The 16,374-nt window shown below is 35.5% G+C and overlaps 1 protein-coding gene and 1 long non-coding RNA gene across 2 annotated transcripts; one reads left to right on the top strand and one right to left on the bottom strand.

Moving 5' to 3' along the window:
* Positions 1-803: 803 nt before the first annotated feature.
* Positions 804-15,440, top strand: Epp (Ecdysteroid phosphate phosphatase). The gene is made up of 13 exons (XM_077444053.1): positions 804-1,076; positions 5,787-6,027; positions 6,161-6,356; positions 10,705-10,874; positions 10,945-11,083; positions 11,155-11,250; positions 11,333-11,557; positions 11,658-11,707; positions 11,782-11,933; positions 12,004-12,170; positions 14,583-14,718; positions 14,790-14,929; positions 15,001-15,440. Exons 1-13 carry the CDS (start codon positions 847-849, stop codon positions 15,231-15,233), a joined length of 2,175 nt encoding a protein of 724 aa, XP_077300179.1. The 5' UTR covers positions 804-846; the 3' UTR covers positions 15,234-15,440.
* On the bottom strand, positions 5,443-11,240 carry LOC143921037 (uncharacterized). Its single transcript, XR_013261386.1, has 3 exons — positions 10,703-11,240; positions 9,090-10,609; positions 5,443-6,353 (listed from the first exon to the last, which is right to left on the bottom strand). It is a non-coding gene; the product is annotated as an uncharacterized LOC143921037 (long non-coding RNA).
* Positions 15,441-16,374: the final 934 nt, after the last annotated feature.

Genomic DNA, 16,374 nt, shown 5'->3' with positions numbered 1-16,374 from the left:
AGGCCACCACCCCCCCGACGAATACAGTCCAAGAGACCCTTTCGTCGGAGAACGAGACGGTTGTTCATGAATATCGCACAAGAACAACCGCACATCACTGTTCTATAAAAAAACCACACTGTACATAACCAAGTACAAAATTAACAACAACGCATGAACACACAAAGCGCGCATGCGGTAGGAAACAAAACCTGAGATGTGCCGTGCGAATGCACGCACACCTCAAGTAAACATACATGTACGCATGATTATGCGTGCATAAGCACGCAAGTACACACACACACATACACACACACACACACACATAAACCACAAATACATACACTCACCTAAAAAGCAAACGCACACTCACACACACACACATTCACAGAATATAATATAAAAAAAAAATAATAATAATAAATCAACACATAAATGCTTTTGCAATTAAGTGGAGTAGTAGCATCCAGGGGAACACAGCTTCACAAAGCATTCCGTGAACTTTTCGAAAGCTCTAAACGATGCTTTACTCATTATTAGATCCCCATGATGTAGGGGGCCAATGAGTAACCATTGTACCAATTGAACGCAAATAAACGATCCTCTTTCAAACTCAACTGAATTTCGATAGGCCGGGAAACGGTCGAAACCTTTCACTCGACCACCTGTTCTATAGCGCTTTTGAAAGCACTCTGCGTATACGTATGGTTTTGCACAATTGAGCTTTCGGATCGAATTGCGCAACGGCCAGCGACGGAGAGGGAGAGGAAAAGAGCGGGTGCGAACAGGCTTCCGCGTCGAAATATCGCCAGGGGTGTGGGTGTGGGCGCGGGGGTTGAAGGGAAAGGGGAGAGGGACGGAGGAAGAATGTTTGTCGGCAGAGCGAGCCTCGGAGTCGGCAAGCGGGTGCTCAGTCAGTCGGCGTCCGGCTTCGGTTTCGGGTGCAGGAGAATGTGGGCGCCGCCGAGACGATCCGGCCTCGGAAATGGCAATGGCAATGGCAATGGCAATGGCAGCGCGGCGGCGGGGGCCATAGGGAAGCCGCCCACCACCCCGCTGCAAGTTCTTCTGCAGATGGGCTTTCCAAGGCATCGCGCGTCAGTATTCCTCTCTTGCACTCGCACCCGCACCCACACACATACACCCTGTACCATTCATAAACACACATTTCTCACCCCTCGAGACGCGTCCTCCCCAACCGCCATTTACAAACTATTATTGTTTACACTTCACAGCTTTTAATCGAATTTCAATTGTTTTTTTTTTTTTTTTTTCTCATCAATTATTATTTTGAATTAAACTGTTTCGCGCTTATCAACTGTAGCATTACACAGAGCAATTCCATAATTTGGTGTTGTCATGTTATCGTCGGCTTTGAGATTATAATGTCCCACGGGTGCATCTATACACTTTTTTTTTTTTTTTTTTTGTAAAGGTGCATCCTTATCTAATCTTTCATAATATGTTTCCAAGTCCGAGTAGAAATAGTTCAATAGTGGTGACAATATCTTCTCTAATATATAATTTCAAAAGACTACGTATGTATGTAACTATTAAGGTCTGTTCATACCTAGTCGGCACATACCGACTTCAAAAGGTATCCGGCCGTACAAAAAGTATTCTTCGGTACATTTTGTATGGGTATGTTCATATCGACCGTCACGTTTACGCCACGGCAGGCTTACAGCAGTACCCGACATTTCCTGTTCATACCTTACAGCAACATCCGTCAACGTATCGTATCCGTCTTTTTGGCGAATTACATGCCATGAGTCTCCCGTTTTGCTGTTTTGGACCAATTATCGATAGTGACAGTTGACAGTTGTTCAATCTTTCGACATGGTTTTGGCTCTGACAATGACTTTTTGACAATGTTTCCTTAAATTTTGTAGATTTTTTGGTGATTTGTGTTTTTATTTTATCCAGTATTGTTTCAAATTGGTATCGGTTCATACGGAAATGTTTTAAATTTTTTTGTCCATCATCCACAAGCTCCTTATACAGTGTCCAAAACTCTCCTTCGGTTTTTCTATTTTTTAACATGGGATGCACATCAAAACGCCTCCGTGCTTTTTTATTGCCTTCTTGAGCTTCTTCTTTCAACAACAACGCGATTATACATAATTTTTCGTTCGATAAACGCCGAAACATTTTTGCTGACTTGTATTCTGACGCGTAGCTACGAATGCACGTGTATGCATTCATATTGTAAGTACTCGACAATACGACGTAAGCAATATTGCGCCGTATCGTCATGGCCTGTAATGTATAAGTAAGCCGATTTTGCCTTGCACTCGGCCAAAGTGCTGTGGACGTGACGTGACCGCGACGTGTAGGTAGATATGAATAGAAATGTAATAAAATGACATATTTGAAACGAAGTCGTGCAGTGCTGAAGCCGTGCAGTGCTGTTAAGTATGAACAGACCTTTATTGGTTCGTAAATCCGTGACGTCATCGAACAAATGAATATTCAAATAAATTTGATAAAATGTTTTTACTATTATATTGGTTATGTTTAAGCCGTTTTATATTACAAATACCGAGCGAAGCCGGGTAAAAACACCAGTCTAATATATATAATTTCGAAAGAGACTTCGTATGTATGTGTGTACATAAGTTTTGGTTCGTAAAATCCGTGACGTTAAATTTATTAAAAAAACAAATGAATTTTTAAATAAATTTAATAAAATGTTTACTGTAAGATTAGCCAAGTTTAAGCTGTTTGTTAATATTACGAATACCGAGCGAAGCCGGGTAAAACCACTAGTTTCTAATAAAAATATCTGAATTCGTGGAACAAAACTAAAACATGGTAAACGGATTATTGCGCAAATTGCGATCGCGCGCACGAAAATCGCTGCAATAAAAATCGCGCATACGGATTATCTAGCACGCGGTTTCTCGTTAGTGCAATATTTCGCGTGATGGAGTTTTTGGGTGCCAAATGTTCCGTGATCGAGGTTTTAGTGACGTGCGCGAGATCGCTTTTTTGCGGAATAATCACCAAACCCTTATAAATATTTAGACGATATTAGCTATTATTATGAAAATGGTAAAATAGTTCCAACAATAATTTCATAATTAAGAATTGCGGATTTACTTTGTTAGAGGCCTGATGTGTTACAAATTTGTGGGGAAATATAAAAGGCTCGTTTCCAAACCTACCGTCTCCCACACATTGCACAATGATTTTTCAAGATATTTTTTATTTTGTATTTTATATATCGTGCATAAAATATGATCCAACTCTTTTTTGTCTTAATAAATCTATTCAGCGTAGACCACGAAAAGGTGGAGGCTAGCGTGTGCAATTTACACTAACGATTTGAAATCATCGTTTACAGACTAAAATTTTTATGTCAGTTACCAAATAAAGAGAAAAATCTTGCTCGATGCATTTTCGGAAATGCGTACGTGCGTACATAAACTGATTAATTAATTGATTTAAATTATCGTCTGTGATATTTTAAGAAACAATAAACGTAAAACGTCATTTGCACACCAAATTCAAGGCGAGGATGCTGAATTTCTTCTATAGATAAGCTCTGGCCAATAAGTGCAAATATGGAGCTTAACAGAAATGTGATGCACTTAGTAAAATAATGAACGCTTTTGTATAAAAGAGCGCTTTTTTTTCTTCAAATAGTGATTCAACTTTCGCGATGTCTTATTGAACTAATATAGAAAATTTATAAAATTTCATCAAAAATATTGGATTGGGGCCCCAATCCAATTATGGACTCTGAGGTGAACCTCTCCCAACTGTGGGTAAATCTGCCACTGATAGTTTATAATTTACCTTTGTAACCTGCACTTTGCCCTCTCAAATGAGGAAGATACACAAGTTCCATATATGTATGTATAATATATTGCTATTGGAAGATTTTGAGTAATAATTACCATTATATACAATATGCCTCACGTTACACAAAAATTAAATTACAATGAGCTTTTCATATTCATTGTAATAAAAAACTACAATGTAATTTTATGTTAAATTTGCTACAGTAATTCAAATCATAATAAATTAAGTGGATTTGACTTTGTAACAATACAATTGTAACAAAGAGCTTGCAGAATGTTGAATTATTGTCAACAACAAAGATTTTAGTGAGCGTAAATCCTTCTGAATTAATTTTCATTGGAATCAATCAATCAATTCAGACGCTATTATTTTTTCGATATTATAATATAAAAAAATATATAATTAGTAATACTTAGAGACACGTATGTGGGGGCATCTATTTTTGTCAATTTTACCTTTTACTAAAATACCTTTCAGTATCCACACTATTGACGGGACACCAAATAGATTTTAGAGTTGCATAACCAAACTCTTCATATTTCATTTTTGTTACCATCGATAATAGCAATATATCCGGCGTGGATTCACTTTTTATATTCTCTATATTAATTATCTAAAAAAGTGTTGACATCCTTCCAAACATTGAGCCTCTGTTAATACATTAAACAATGGCAGGTTTCTAAAAAACAAAACTGTTTCTTTAACATTAATATTAGATACTGTACCTGCCACAGATGGATTGAATAGTTTACTCAATGTTTGGAGGAACAGATTTGTCTCATTTAGTCTTGAGTGCGAGTCTAGTTTTAAGACGCTTTTTTGAGCAGCTTTTTGGATACACAGCTCCAACTGTCTTTTTTTATTTACAGTAGTAGACAAAAGCAGTTGCTTGGTTTCGACAGGAAAAACACCGTCTATGGTAAACTGCAAGCTCTGTTTTATCCCCTCAATTTCTTCACATAATAAATGGGCAAAGGGATAGGAAGACCCTTCTAAATTGTCTATTAATTATATGCAAATTTCACTTTTGTTTGTTATTTCAGCATCTATTCGCTTAGTTTACGAATTTAGTATCAATCAATGATTAATAGCAAAATGCCCAAAATACGTGTCTCCAGTAATACTGTTCAACATACAAAAATTTATATATAAAAATAAAACAATATTGAAATCATCAGTATGATGGAAGTATGAATCAATATGATGCTAGAGAGATAAGAAAGGAGAAAACCTAGTTGATATCTGTAATGATGATCTGAACTTTTAAAAGAAATAGGTCAAAATGTGAACGGGAATTCTGAATTTCAAATGAAAAGCAGGATCTGTGTAAATTTAAATATTATGGGTCCAACCGGACAATGAAAACGGATCTTGTTATTTATTGAATTATTTAAAAGCTTGAATATAAAAGACGGATCCGAAATTGATCGTATAGATAGTGAGGATATTTACATAATTTTGATTGTTCTAAAAAGCGAAACAAAACCTGAGCCTGCAGTTTTGTGCTAATTTTCTTGAACACTTTTTATAAAAAGAACCTCACACAGTACTTATAAATTCCACTTCTACGACTTCTGATAAATGCATTGTATAATAGAGCAACATTATCAGAAGATTTGAAGAGTTTGGATACTTAGATAAAACCCAGATCATATCAATAAAATTATAAAAAAAAAATCGGACTTTTATTTCATCGCCACGCCATTCTTACTCGCAAACAGGTATTGTTATCTTAGAAATAATATATTCTAAACATAATCCAAGATCGAAAAACAAAGATACTGTATACATACATACATATATTACCATTCTCAAACGAGAGTCAAAAGAATTCGTTTAGCTGCTATTGACAGTCGGTAAATTAAATCATTTCAAGGCCTCTGACAATTTTTTTTTATCGATTGTTCCCAATTGACATTCAGAACAAACTTTCAAAGTCAAGTATCAAAAATAAAACAATAAACCCATCTGATAACCGAGAGTTTGTCGTGTTTTTTCAGTATAAAGGCTTTAGCGGCGACCGGTAATAAGAGCGTTCAATTGGCTTCCGACTGGTTGCTGACCCACGTGAGCGATGCATCACTGGACGAAGACATCCCCAGGGAGTACATACTGTACGCCTGTCCGACTGGACCGCTGCAGGAGCAGTTGCAAGAGTATTGGATGAAGTCCAAAGAGCACTTTGGATGGAATGGAGCGCACAATTTCACGCCCCACATTACCTTGGTTTCGTTCTTCAAGGTTCGTAACGGAGACACCCTTCGCATGCATGTTCATAAAAGCGCGTAATATAGATTGCTAACTAACATTTTAATCGTATGCTAGTTGTATGTAGTGGTATTCTTCATTTGATGATGTGTATTTTTCGTCATAGGCTCCGGACGAATGCTCACTGCAACTGTCGAAAGTTCTTAAACAGGTTATCGAAACCGTCGGTCAGCCGTCCGAAGACTTTCTCGCTCTCGAGATGTACACGAGTCCGAATTTTATGGGTTTGTTCGTGTCCGAAGACCACGCCGAGTTTTTAAAAAGTATCGCAGTGCAGTACGTTAAACAAGTGTCTTCATCTAGTAAGTTCAAATCATAAGTTTGTATTATAGATACCATAATGATTCTGCGGAAGTGTGACTTCTATTGTAGATTTTTGCTCACCGAACGCGAATTTGAAAAAATACGAACGCTTATTGACGTGTAATTAGTTTAAAACTGAATAGTTTTGTAGTACAGTAAGTTCTTCTACAAGAATCCTGTATTAAATTTTCGTTTCCCTTCTTGTTTCATTTCAATTTTCTAATTGAATTTACTTGTTTTTTTCGCAGATTATTCACTTATCTATATGTCACAGTTGAAGTGTATCTTCTAGAAGTCATTTTGACTAGTTAGAATATTTTCCAACTACCGCTATAGTTGAAGTGTTTTTTCAGTTGTAATATATTTTGACTAATTGGAATATATTCCGTTTAACCCACGTAAGTTGATTCATGTGTTGAATTGCATTCCAATTGGTCAAAATATATTACAATTGAAAATACAGTTCAATTATAAGTTGATACCAGGTTAAATGGAGAGGTAAGGTTTTCGTGAAAAAGTCCTTCGATTAATAAATTGAGTTGGAAAGTCATATTTTTGTTTTGAACACATTCTTAGAGTAATCGTAATACGATTAACTTTATTCGTAATATCCGGCAAATATCAACACATTATTGAATTCTAAAGCATTCGTAAAAACTTCACATCTGCAAAAATTCAACTGTTATATTACAACTGGCGCACATTGTTGAAAGTGTATTTGCGCTTGTAGATATATAATTTACTAGTTTAATTGTATTCGAATATGAATGAGCTAAAACGCCAGTTGGAATATATTACTGAACTGAAAATATACTTCGACTGTAACATATACATATATTAACTGACTAAGAATATAATAGTGAAAAGTACTGATAAACTCTTAGTTAATTTAATTTAACGGTAATGTAAAAATAAACAGTGATCATGAAAATATCATTGTTGAGACAAGAAAGGAATCGAACAAGATATAGTTTATAGGTTGTTCAAATACGTATATATTCGTCGAGCAAAAATTTATGAGAAAAGCTACATATATTGATAGTAACAAAAAAAGGCTGAAATTTATAAGACAATGTATAATACATGCTTTTAAACAAAAAAAAAAAAACCATTGGACTCTGAACATTTCAACTGATAATTAATAAATAGTATCAGCTTTATGATATCATGTATTAACAATAACAAGGTGTTTTCTAATTATGTAATACACTAATCATGGCTCACTTATAAGAGGAATAATAAATAAATAAAAAAAAAGATTCGCGTTTGACCGAAACTCGGAATTTCGAAACTTCTCGTCTGCTTGGTATTAGGGATAAACAACACATAGAAAAATTGTTAAACACTGGGAAATACTTATTTGACGAGATAAACGTTAACTATTAAAAATATATAGTATAATTGAATAGCAGGGGCTGTGGAAATTTATAATTCCTATTACAAGTAAAAAAAACTTTAGTCTGATTCGTTGAATAGTTTGAAAGATAATTTAATCCAAGAACTTAAAAAACAAAAAGGCACCTATAAGGGGAGGTATCATTTCCGGAACTTGAAAATTTGAAATAAAAAAGTTTTTCAACCGCTTAACTGCCCAAAGCGCCTTAAGGCGCAAACAGCCGTATCTATTATACGCTCAGCGCGTCGGCTGGGCGTCTAAGCGGTTAAAAACAAACCTCTTTTTTAGTTTTGTATATAATATTAAGATATTTAATTATTATTTTGAAAAAAAAATACCAATAATTATTTTATTTTACTACCGCCATCTATGTATAAAACTAAAGACTACATAGACGTCGCCCAGATTTAAAATTTGCAAACTTCAAACGTGCCTTAAACGATATTTTATATCAATCGTAATGGCGGAAGATCCATTTACTTATATTGATGACCAAAATGAGCAATATGGCAAAGTATGAAAACGATCGGATAAGAGGCAAATCTTTTCCTGAATTGTGATCGTAAGTGAAACGTAAAGGAGGTTTGGAAAAAAATGATGTCCTATCGATTAGTTTCAGTTCGATAGGACGAACGGTATTTATTTATTTATTTATTTTATTCTAAACAGACCATTGTGGCATAACAGGAATTCCTAAAGCGCCACAATGGTCAAAAACATAACACAAAAAAAAAACAAAATAACAATTAAACACAAATCAATACACAACGAAAATAATACACCCATCAATTATACATAAAAAAAATACATTTGAACATAAACATAAATACATCCATACATAAACATAAAAAACAGCATTTAATAATAACAGATAAAGTGAAAATATCAAATAAAAAAATATATAGCATAAGGAATGCCTTGCAGTTTCAATAAATATGTAAGAAACAACTACAAATACAAAACATCCTTGTAGGCCCAAAGTATTCAAAAAATCCTCAAAATACACAGACACACACTCACACACATTTTTACTAGATCATGAAAACGAGTCCGAATCAGTCAAAATTTCAAGTTCGAATTTTCGCATGATCACAAAACTTCATCTATTGTTACTACTTACTTGCACAGATAAAGTAAAAAAGTATATGTATATATATGTAAACTTCTGTTCAAGCAGACGAGAAATTGAAAAAAAATCCGTTTCGGTCAAATGGAGTAGACGCAAATTAGTCCTCGATGAATGATCGAAATTTGTACAAAGCGTGTATACTTATCATAGTTGTATTGATTGTTTTAATTTTCCTCTGGATCAGTCGGTCTTACTGTGGATACTTACGAACAGTTGGACGCTCTGGCAACTTGCTTTCCTTGGTGCGCCGTTCCTCAGGAGCCACCACAGCCTTGTAAGAAACATAACATTGTTGTGTCGTAGAATGGTTTTCGCTTTATTGTCCTTGCTTTGCCTTCTTTTGTTTGTTTTTTTTTTCATTTTGTATATAATATGTTTATTTATTTTTTAAATAGGTACGTCTATTCGGTCAGTTTAAATCGAACAAGCAGTAAGTAAGTCTGAAATATATCATTGTATTTACATTCGTATCGGGAAATATTCCATAAAGGCTTTAAGGCAATGTGATTTATTGGTGGTATCAAATTGTTTACGCACTGTTTGGTTGAGGTTTGATTTTATGCAATTGAAATATATTATATAATATAAAGGTACAAAAGGTGCATCAAATTTGTTTGTTCTTTTGAGGGGCTTTGTCTTTTTTTTTACAGATAAGTCTGTTGTACAAATTGTTTGCTTTCGGTAAATTTATGACACATTCATATAGCTTTTCTTCAGTTGTATTACATCTCTTAGGGCGAAAACACACTGAGTGGTAAGTTGTACGTGGTTTTTTTTTTTTAGATACTTTTAAACATGCGAAAAAAATGCAGCACCCCTTGCCCACATACATCACCCCCTGGAGTGTTTTCGGTGATATTTTATCCTTGTATTTATCCTTGCTTGACAGTGATCGATAATGGTGAATCCTATATTTGAAGAAATGTAGGAGAAACTTGTTTGCAACTTCACCCCAATTCGGTTTCGGGGACCCTCACTGTGAAACGGTCACAGTGTGGCTATCTATGAATAAATTCGGTAATGAAGACATTCATTTATATTCAACAATGAATTGAAGAATTTTTTAGACTGCCATTTCTTCTTAGAATATGATTGCCTGAGATATTTAATTTCGTGAAGCAAATCCACCCCTGATATATATGTATATATGTATACATACATATGTTTCAGCGGTATTTTATATAAAATACAATTCCAAATTACCATTTGTACCGACGACAGTTTACTGTTTTACAAGTTTTATTCGTGAGTCGTTGATATTTGACGGTCAACTTCCTGCGTTCCTCGTAAAATATAATATTTTACAATCAGTGTTGTTACTCCTGTATATGGAATGTTTTATAAGTTCAAAGAAAGCCAAATTATTTTTTTTAATTTTTTCAATTTAATAATCAAAAAAAGAAGCTGCCAGGCGCCCTAGGCAAGTGCCTAGTCTGCTGCACCTTTGAGCTGGCCCTGCGTTCCACTCAGTGTGTTTTCACCCTTAAAGTTGTAGCATTGCCATAATTTTACTAAATAGGAATTACTTATTTTGAGGATCGCCATTAAAATTCAACGACCAATTGACTTTGAGATTCTGTGAATTTAAATTAAGTGGGCTATAATTGTACACTGTCCGATTTGTTTATTTAAGTTGGTGTAAATTTATTTGTCCTTCACTGTCAAAGTAAAGTGGTCGTTTTATAATGACTATTTTCAGTACACTGACCGATTAAACGTCAACATTTCTAAAAAAAAAATATTATTTTTAATTGAAATTCGACAGTTGGAACATATTATAATAGTATAAATATAAATTTAAATACACCATTTTCACTTACAGCCATTTGTCTCGAACCTCACGTTAAATCATTGCACGTAACATTGGCGTACCAGTTCACTTCGAACGTCTACAAGCCATTGAAGAATTTGGCGGAGAGCTTGGTGCCGTTGGAAAAAGCTCTGTGGGAGTTGCGACTGTACTCCAGAGATCCTCGACTAGCGACTCATCACGTACGTATGCGCATTTCCGATGCCATATGCGTTTTTTACTTCATTTCGACTTACGTGAATACATTTTCAGGTGCACAAAGTGAAACACGTGTACAATTCGGTCGAAAGTGATGAACTCGAACTGCGTCTCGGTGATTATATTTACATCGAGGAGAGCGCTTTGAAAAATTCTCCGGACGGTTGGGTACAAGGAATATCTTGGCTGACAGGTTAAACTTCGTACGTTTACTTTATATTGTCCCATGTGTACGCATTCATTACTCATCAGCGTTTTGTTCAGGTATGACTGGTTATTTGCCTGCTGTGTACACGGAAAGGACGGCCGAGTCTGACGCGTGGACTTTACACCGAGCCGTCCCACTCGGTGGCCAAAATCGTTAGTATTCGCTTCGTTTGTCTTATCGGTGAATCGAAATTCTTATGAATTATTAATGTTTTGTTCGATTTTACTCTTCCAGTGCTGTTGGACAACAAGTGTTCATCAAAGGCTACGTCGTCGAATGAATCGCTCTGTCATTTGGTCAGTAATACTGACGTCGATAGTGCTATAATGGATTCGGGCAGCACCGAACCTGTTGAGAAGACTCCCGAAAAGGTTTCCAAGAATTGGGATCCCGTCACTAAAGATCTCATGAAAGAGGCTGTAAAACTACTTTCGAAAACTTCTCTACTTTCAGACACGGGTTATTAATTTTATTTTAATCAGTTCCTAATTGAACTTCAAAAAGGTTTATTATTAAAACAATACATATGTATATTTAACACATACCGTTTTTACTTCAGATACTTTGAATTTGATCTCATCGAGCGAAGTTTCATCGAACGAAACAATAGTAAGCCAACAATCAACACATCGTCTATTGCCTTCAAATTGAACAGAATCCTTAATTGCTTTTTTGTATTTTAGCAAGACGATCAAGGACCCACTCGTAACATTTACATAATGCGTCACGGAGAGCGAGTTGACTTTACGTTCGGTTCTTGGGTGCCGTATTGTTTCGACGAGGACGACAACTACATCAGGAAAGACATGAACATGCCGGCGACGCTTCCCAAACGGTAGAATCCCAGAAATATCTACGTATATTATAGAGTATCGACACACATACTGATTATAATCATTCTTCAGCATCGGTGGAAGCCCCACTTACACTCAAGACGGACCTCTGACGATGCTCGGTCGGCTCCAAGCTCAATTGGTCGGCGAGGGTCTCCGTAGTGCTGGCGTAACCCTGTCATACATATACGCCTCGCCATCTTTCAGATGCGTCCAAACTGCTCAATCCGTTCTCGATGGTATGAATATTTATTATTGTATGTTATATATAACTAGTGAATAGCCCGATGAAATATCATCGCATGGGTATAAAATTATTATATACCCGTATAAAACTAAAAAAAAAATCCGGAACCGGAACCGTTATTTTCGTAGACTCTCGTAGATAGTTTTCAATTCTTTATTTGTAATAATTTTCATTTCTTAAAGTTAACGTTAACAAAATGTAATATTTTCCGATTATACACAAACGGTCATTGTCCTCGTAACGTTGAATATTATTATTACACATAACAAATTACGTGCATATACATATGATGTGTATTTACAACACGTATTCTGGGCGAGGATATGGCGTGCGACGCGAGCTCGTGAGGGCCATTGCGTTTGGATCGGAGGGTCCGAGGTTCGATTCCCGGCGCCCGCGGTGAATGAAATCAATTTTTTTCTCGAATATCGTCAAAATATAAATAATTTAAATTATAATTATAATTTAATTGAAAATAAATACATAAAAAAATGGTTCAAAACCTCGCTAAATGAAATTATTAAAATTACGTATTTTTATATGGCGAGATGGAATATTTCAATTAATGTTTAAAAAAAAAAGGTGAAATGAAAAATTGGATTTGGCGTGATGTCCGAGACCATTAGCTCAATTTAGACCCATATTCAGGTTATTTGGGGTGATCGGTTCGAGTCGCGGCAAAGTCGTCTTGTTGAAAAATTAATTTATCGATTTTTATCGATTCTTTCATTATGTTCGGCGAGAGTTAGGACACACACACACACACACACACACACACACACAGATTGCCGTCTTTATTTATATGATAAGAACACATTCAAAAGTACGGCACAGCACGCCTAGTAGACCAGCTGTAATAGGTGTGTCTTCATGTCATTGTTTAAGGTCTATTCAAACTAGCAAAGTACGTGCCAGCAATTGCACGTAACAAGTAGTACAGAAAGTATCCTTTGGTAAATTCATATTTTATTTTATTTTATTATATACATATATAACAGAAAGGCCCAATGCACCTTCCTGGTTAGTTACAAATTTTACAGCATTTTTATTACATAAGTCGCTGAATTACGAGACAGTGAAAACTCGAAATTAACGAGACATATATGAGTTGTACATACATTTTATTGTACATTAATCATACTCAAATAGTGGTGACATAGTAGGTAGGAAGGTTTTTAGCCAATTTAATTGAGGAACCGTTTCAATAATGAAATCAGAAAAATTGTCAAACTCTGATAGGAAACGCTCGACCTGGAGTCACAAATATCCAAGTCTGACCAGCAGCATTACAGATATACTCAGAATAAATTATTTTCAATCGAGATCAACTCACGAGATCGAACCCGGCGCCTCTCGGTGCTAGGCCAAAGCCCAACCACCGAGCCATGCTGCTGGCTATGTTCCGCAATGTGTACGTGGCGTAGACGTAACAGCAGTGGCCAACAAAATTTATTCATATTACACAGCAGCACATGTCACCGTAACGTATCAAGCAAAACCGGTTTTCTTCGGCCACTGCAAATATTCACGCACGACGTGACGTCATAGTAGCGAGTGCACGCATACTAACGAAAGTGTGCATGCGCATATGAATATTTTCGGAAACGTCATAATGCGACAATATTGACTTCGCGGTACGACGCAAGCAATATTGCGTCATATCGTCGCGCTCTGTAATGTATATGAGTCGATTTTGCCTTGCACTTGTCTGAACGTGCCTAAACCGAGAGGTGCTGAATAGTATGAATAGAAACTGTCGTTTATATGAACTGCTGGATAGTATTGTTGCGTAGGGGTGGGTGGAGGATCCAAGTCAAAGGCCAACAGTCGTTTGACAGCATTTATTGATGATTAAGGAGATACACGCACTGGCCAGAATGACATGATATCGCCTACGTACCGCCTTATAAAGGGTAGATCTCTCAGGACGTCTAATCTGTTTACCTGTTGTATAGTCACGTATTCGGATATGTATTTCCACGACATTGGGTCTCCCCGTACCGATTCTGAGAAAGGACTAATAACGGTCATTGTTTAGCCTAAATGCACTTAGAGTCCAGATATAATCCTGGAAGTAAGTGCAAGCACTTAGTTAATCCGATAACAGATAACCCTTGAACGGTCACATAGTCTCTGGGATTCTATTCGCTTAATCCGCGGCGTACGTAACAGTATGAATAGATTCGTACTATCGTAATTGGTACGATCTTATTATTTCGATAAGTGTCTTCTACATTTCTTTAAATATGGTAATCACTGTCAATATAAGGATAAAATATCGCCGAAAATACTTCAGGGGATGAGTTTTGCCAAGGATCGCGATGGCATAGATTGGGCGTGCAAGCGTTTTAATCAATCTAAAAATACATGTTTGCACCTTTACTCATTCTATTTTGTGATTTAGGACTTAAGGCTCCGGCGTCAGTGAAGATCAGAGTGGAGCCGTCGCTCTTCGAATGGCTGGTCTGGTATCCGACGGGCCCACCCAAGTGGATGACCATGAAAGAATTGCAGTCGGCAGATTTGAATGTTGATACTGAGTATGTTTGTCTTTTAAATTACAGTTTGTCTTACTTGCCTATATCTAAAAACAAGTGTATCAACTTTCAAGGTACGAACCATTGTTAAAAATCGGCGAGTCTCCGTTCATTGAAGTGTGCGAGGATGCCGATTGTCTGGAGGACTGCGATCAATTCTACGAGCGTAACGGCCGTTTCTTCAAGCACGCTCTACAAGAGACTGAATCCACCGGTATGCGGCGTTCATTAATTGTTATAAATAAATGCTGTTGATTTTATTGACGTGTCATGTGTTCGGTTCAGGTGGATCCATCATGTTCATCGGGCATGCTATCACTCTGGACACGGCATGGCGTGGATTGACCGGCTTGGGCACCCGAGACGGTGCAAGCCTCGGACGGGTGATGCGAGGAGTCACCTATTGCAGTATGGCCGCTATGAGGGGACCCCCGTGGCAACTGGTGCCCCCTCCGTGCCCCCCGTCGATGAACACGGCGAATAAAAGATTCGATTGGAAGATTTTAAAAGAAGAATGAATTTACTCAATACAATGTCTTTTTTTTTTTCAATTAATTTTAGAATATTTTTCATATTGATTCCTAATAATTTTAGTATGATATTTTTCGGTTGATTTTAATTGAATTAGTGCATGTTTAAATGATAATTTTAATAATTATAAAAACAGGTGTAAAATTGATGCATCATTATTATAGACTGGTAAGAATAAATACAGTTGATGAATTAATAAATAATTACGGGTATTATTTAGTGTGATAATAATATACATGCAAGCGTGAATGCTATATGTATAGTGAATATTTACGTATTTACATATATAATACATAATGAATCGTGCAAGAAATTATTAAAATATATATACGCGCGCGTTGATGAGAATCACCTTTTAATTATTCTTGCATTTATTTTTCTATTTTATACAAACTAACTTAATTGTCTTACGAGAAACGTGCATAATTATGTATTTTACTGTAATTAATTTTAAGTGCGTGTATGCATACCCATCTTGTTCTATATATATTATTATTATTAAATATAAAATATTAAATGATGTTAACAATATATTATAATAAGAGTCAATATATTTCATATACATACATACTATTACTATATATTTGTACCCACCTTTAATTATTAATGATAATGTTGTTATAAATGTATACATATATCAGATGAATATTTATTTTTCAGCTGTATTAATTATAGTGTAATTTTTCAATCAGCGGACAATAATAATAAATGAAAATAAATACAATCGCTTTTTACTTCATACACATTTTGTTTTATTTCAGAAATATTTTCATTTTAAACGTCTTCATACATTACTATTGTGTTAGAAATAAATCAAAAATCAATCAATTAGCACCGGTATTAATAATATAACATTTTATTCATTTAATTTCACTACACATTACATTACGATAAGTAGATTAAATAAATCATCAAGTATGTAGTTATTTTTTTGATACAATTAATTCCATTGATTTGATCAATTTTAGCAGTAGTCAAATAATCTCGCAAATAAACAGAATTGTAAATTCTTAAATACAAATAATTAAATAATGTAAAAAATAAACAATTAATACAATGTAACCAAGATATAACTTTTTCATAATCAGTCTATAAGGTTAAATACTGTTATTTTTATTTCTTTTTTTT

The sequence above is a fragment of the Arctopsyche grandis genome, chromosome 13, assembly GCF_051622035.1.
Source record: "Arctopsyche grandis isolate Sample6627 chromosome 13, ASM5162203v2, whole genome shotgun sequence".
Classification (NCBI taxonomy): Eukaryota; Metazoa; Arthropoda; class Insecta; order Trichoptera; family Hydropsychidae; genus Arctopsyche; species Arctopsyche grandis.
Note: the sequence above shows the minus strand (reverse complement) of the source record. Positions and strands in the feature narration are given on the sequence as shown.

What these genes read in the sequence shown, in the direction of transcription:
- Epp (XM_077444053.1), top strand. Translation starts at nt 847, where the DNA reads ATGTTTGTCGGCAGAGCGAGCCTCGGAGTCGGCAAGCGGGTGCTCAGT. An exon ending in CTCGACTAGCGACTCATCAC is followed by an intron (nt 10,875 to 10,944) that starts GTACGTATGCGC and finishes ATACATTTTCAG; the next exon opens with GTGCACAAAGTGAAACACGT. An exon ending in ACAAGAGACTGAATCCACCG is followed by an intron (nt 14,930 to 15,000) that starts GTATGCGGCGTT and finishes TGTTCGGTTCAG; the next exon opens with GTGGATCCATCATGTTCATC.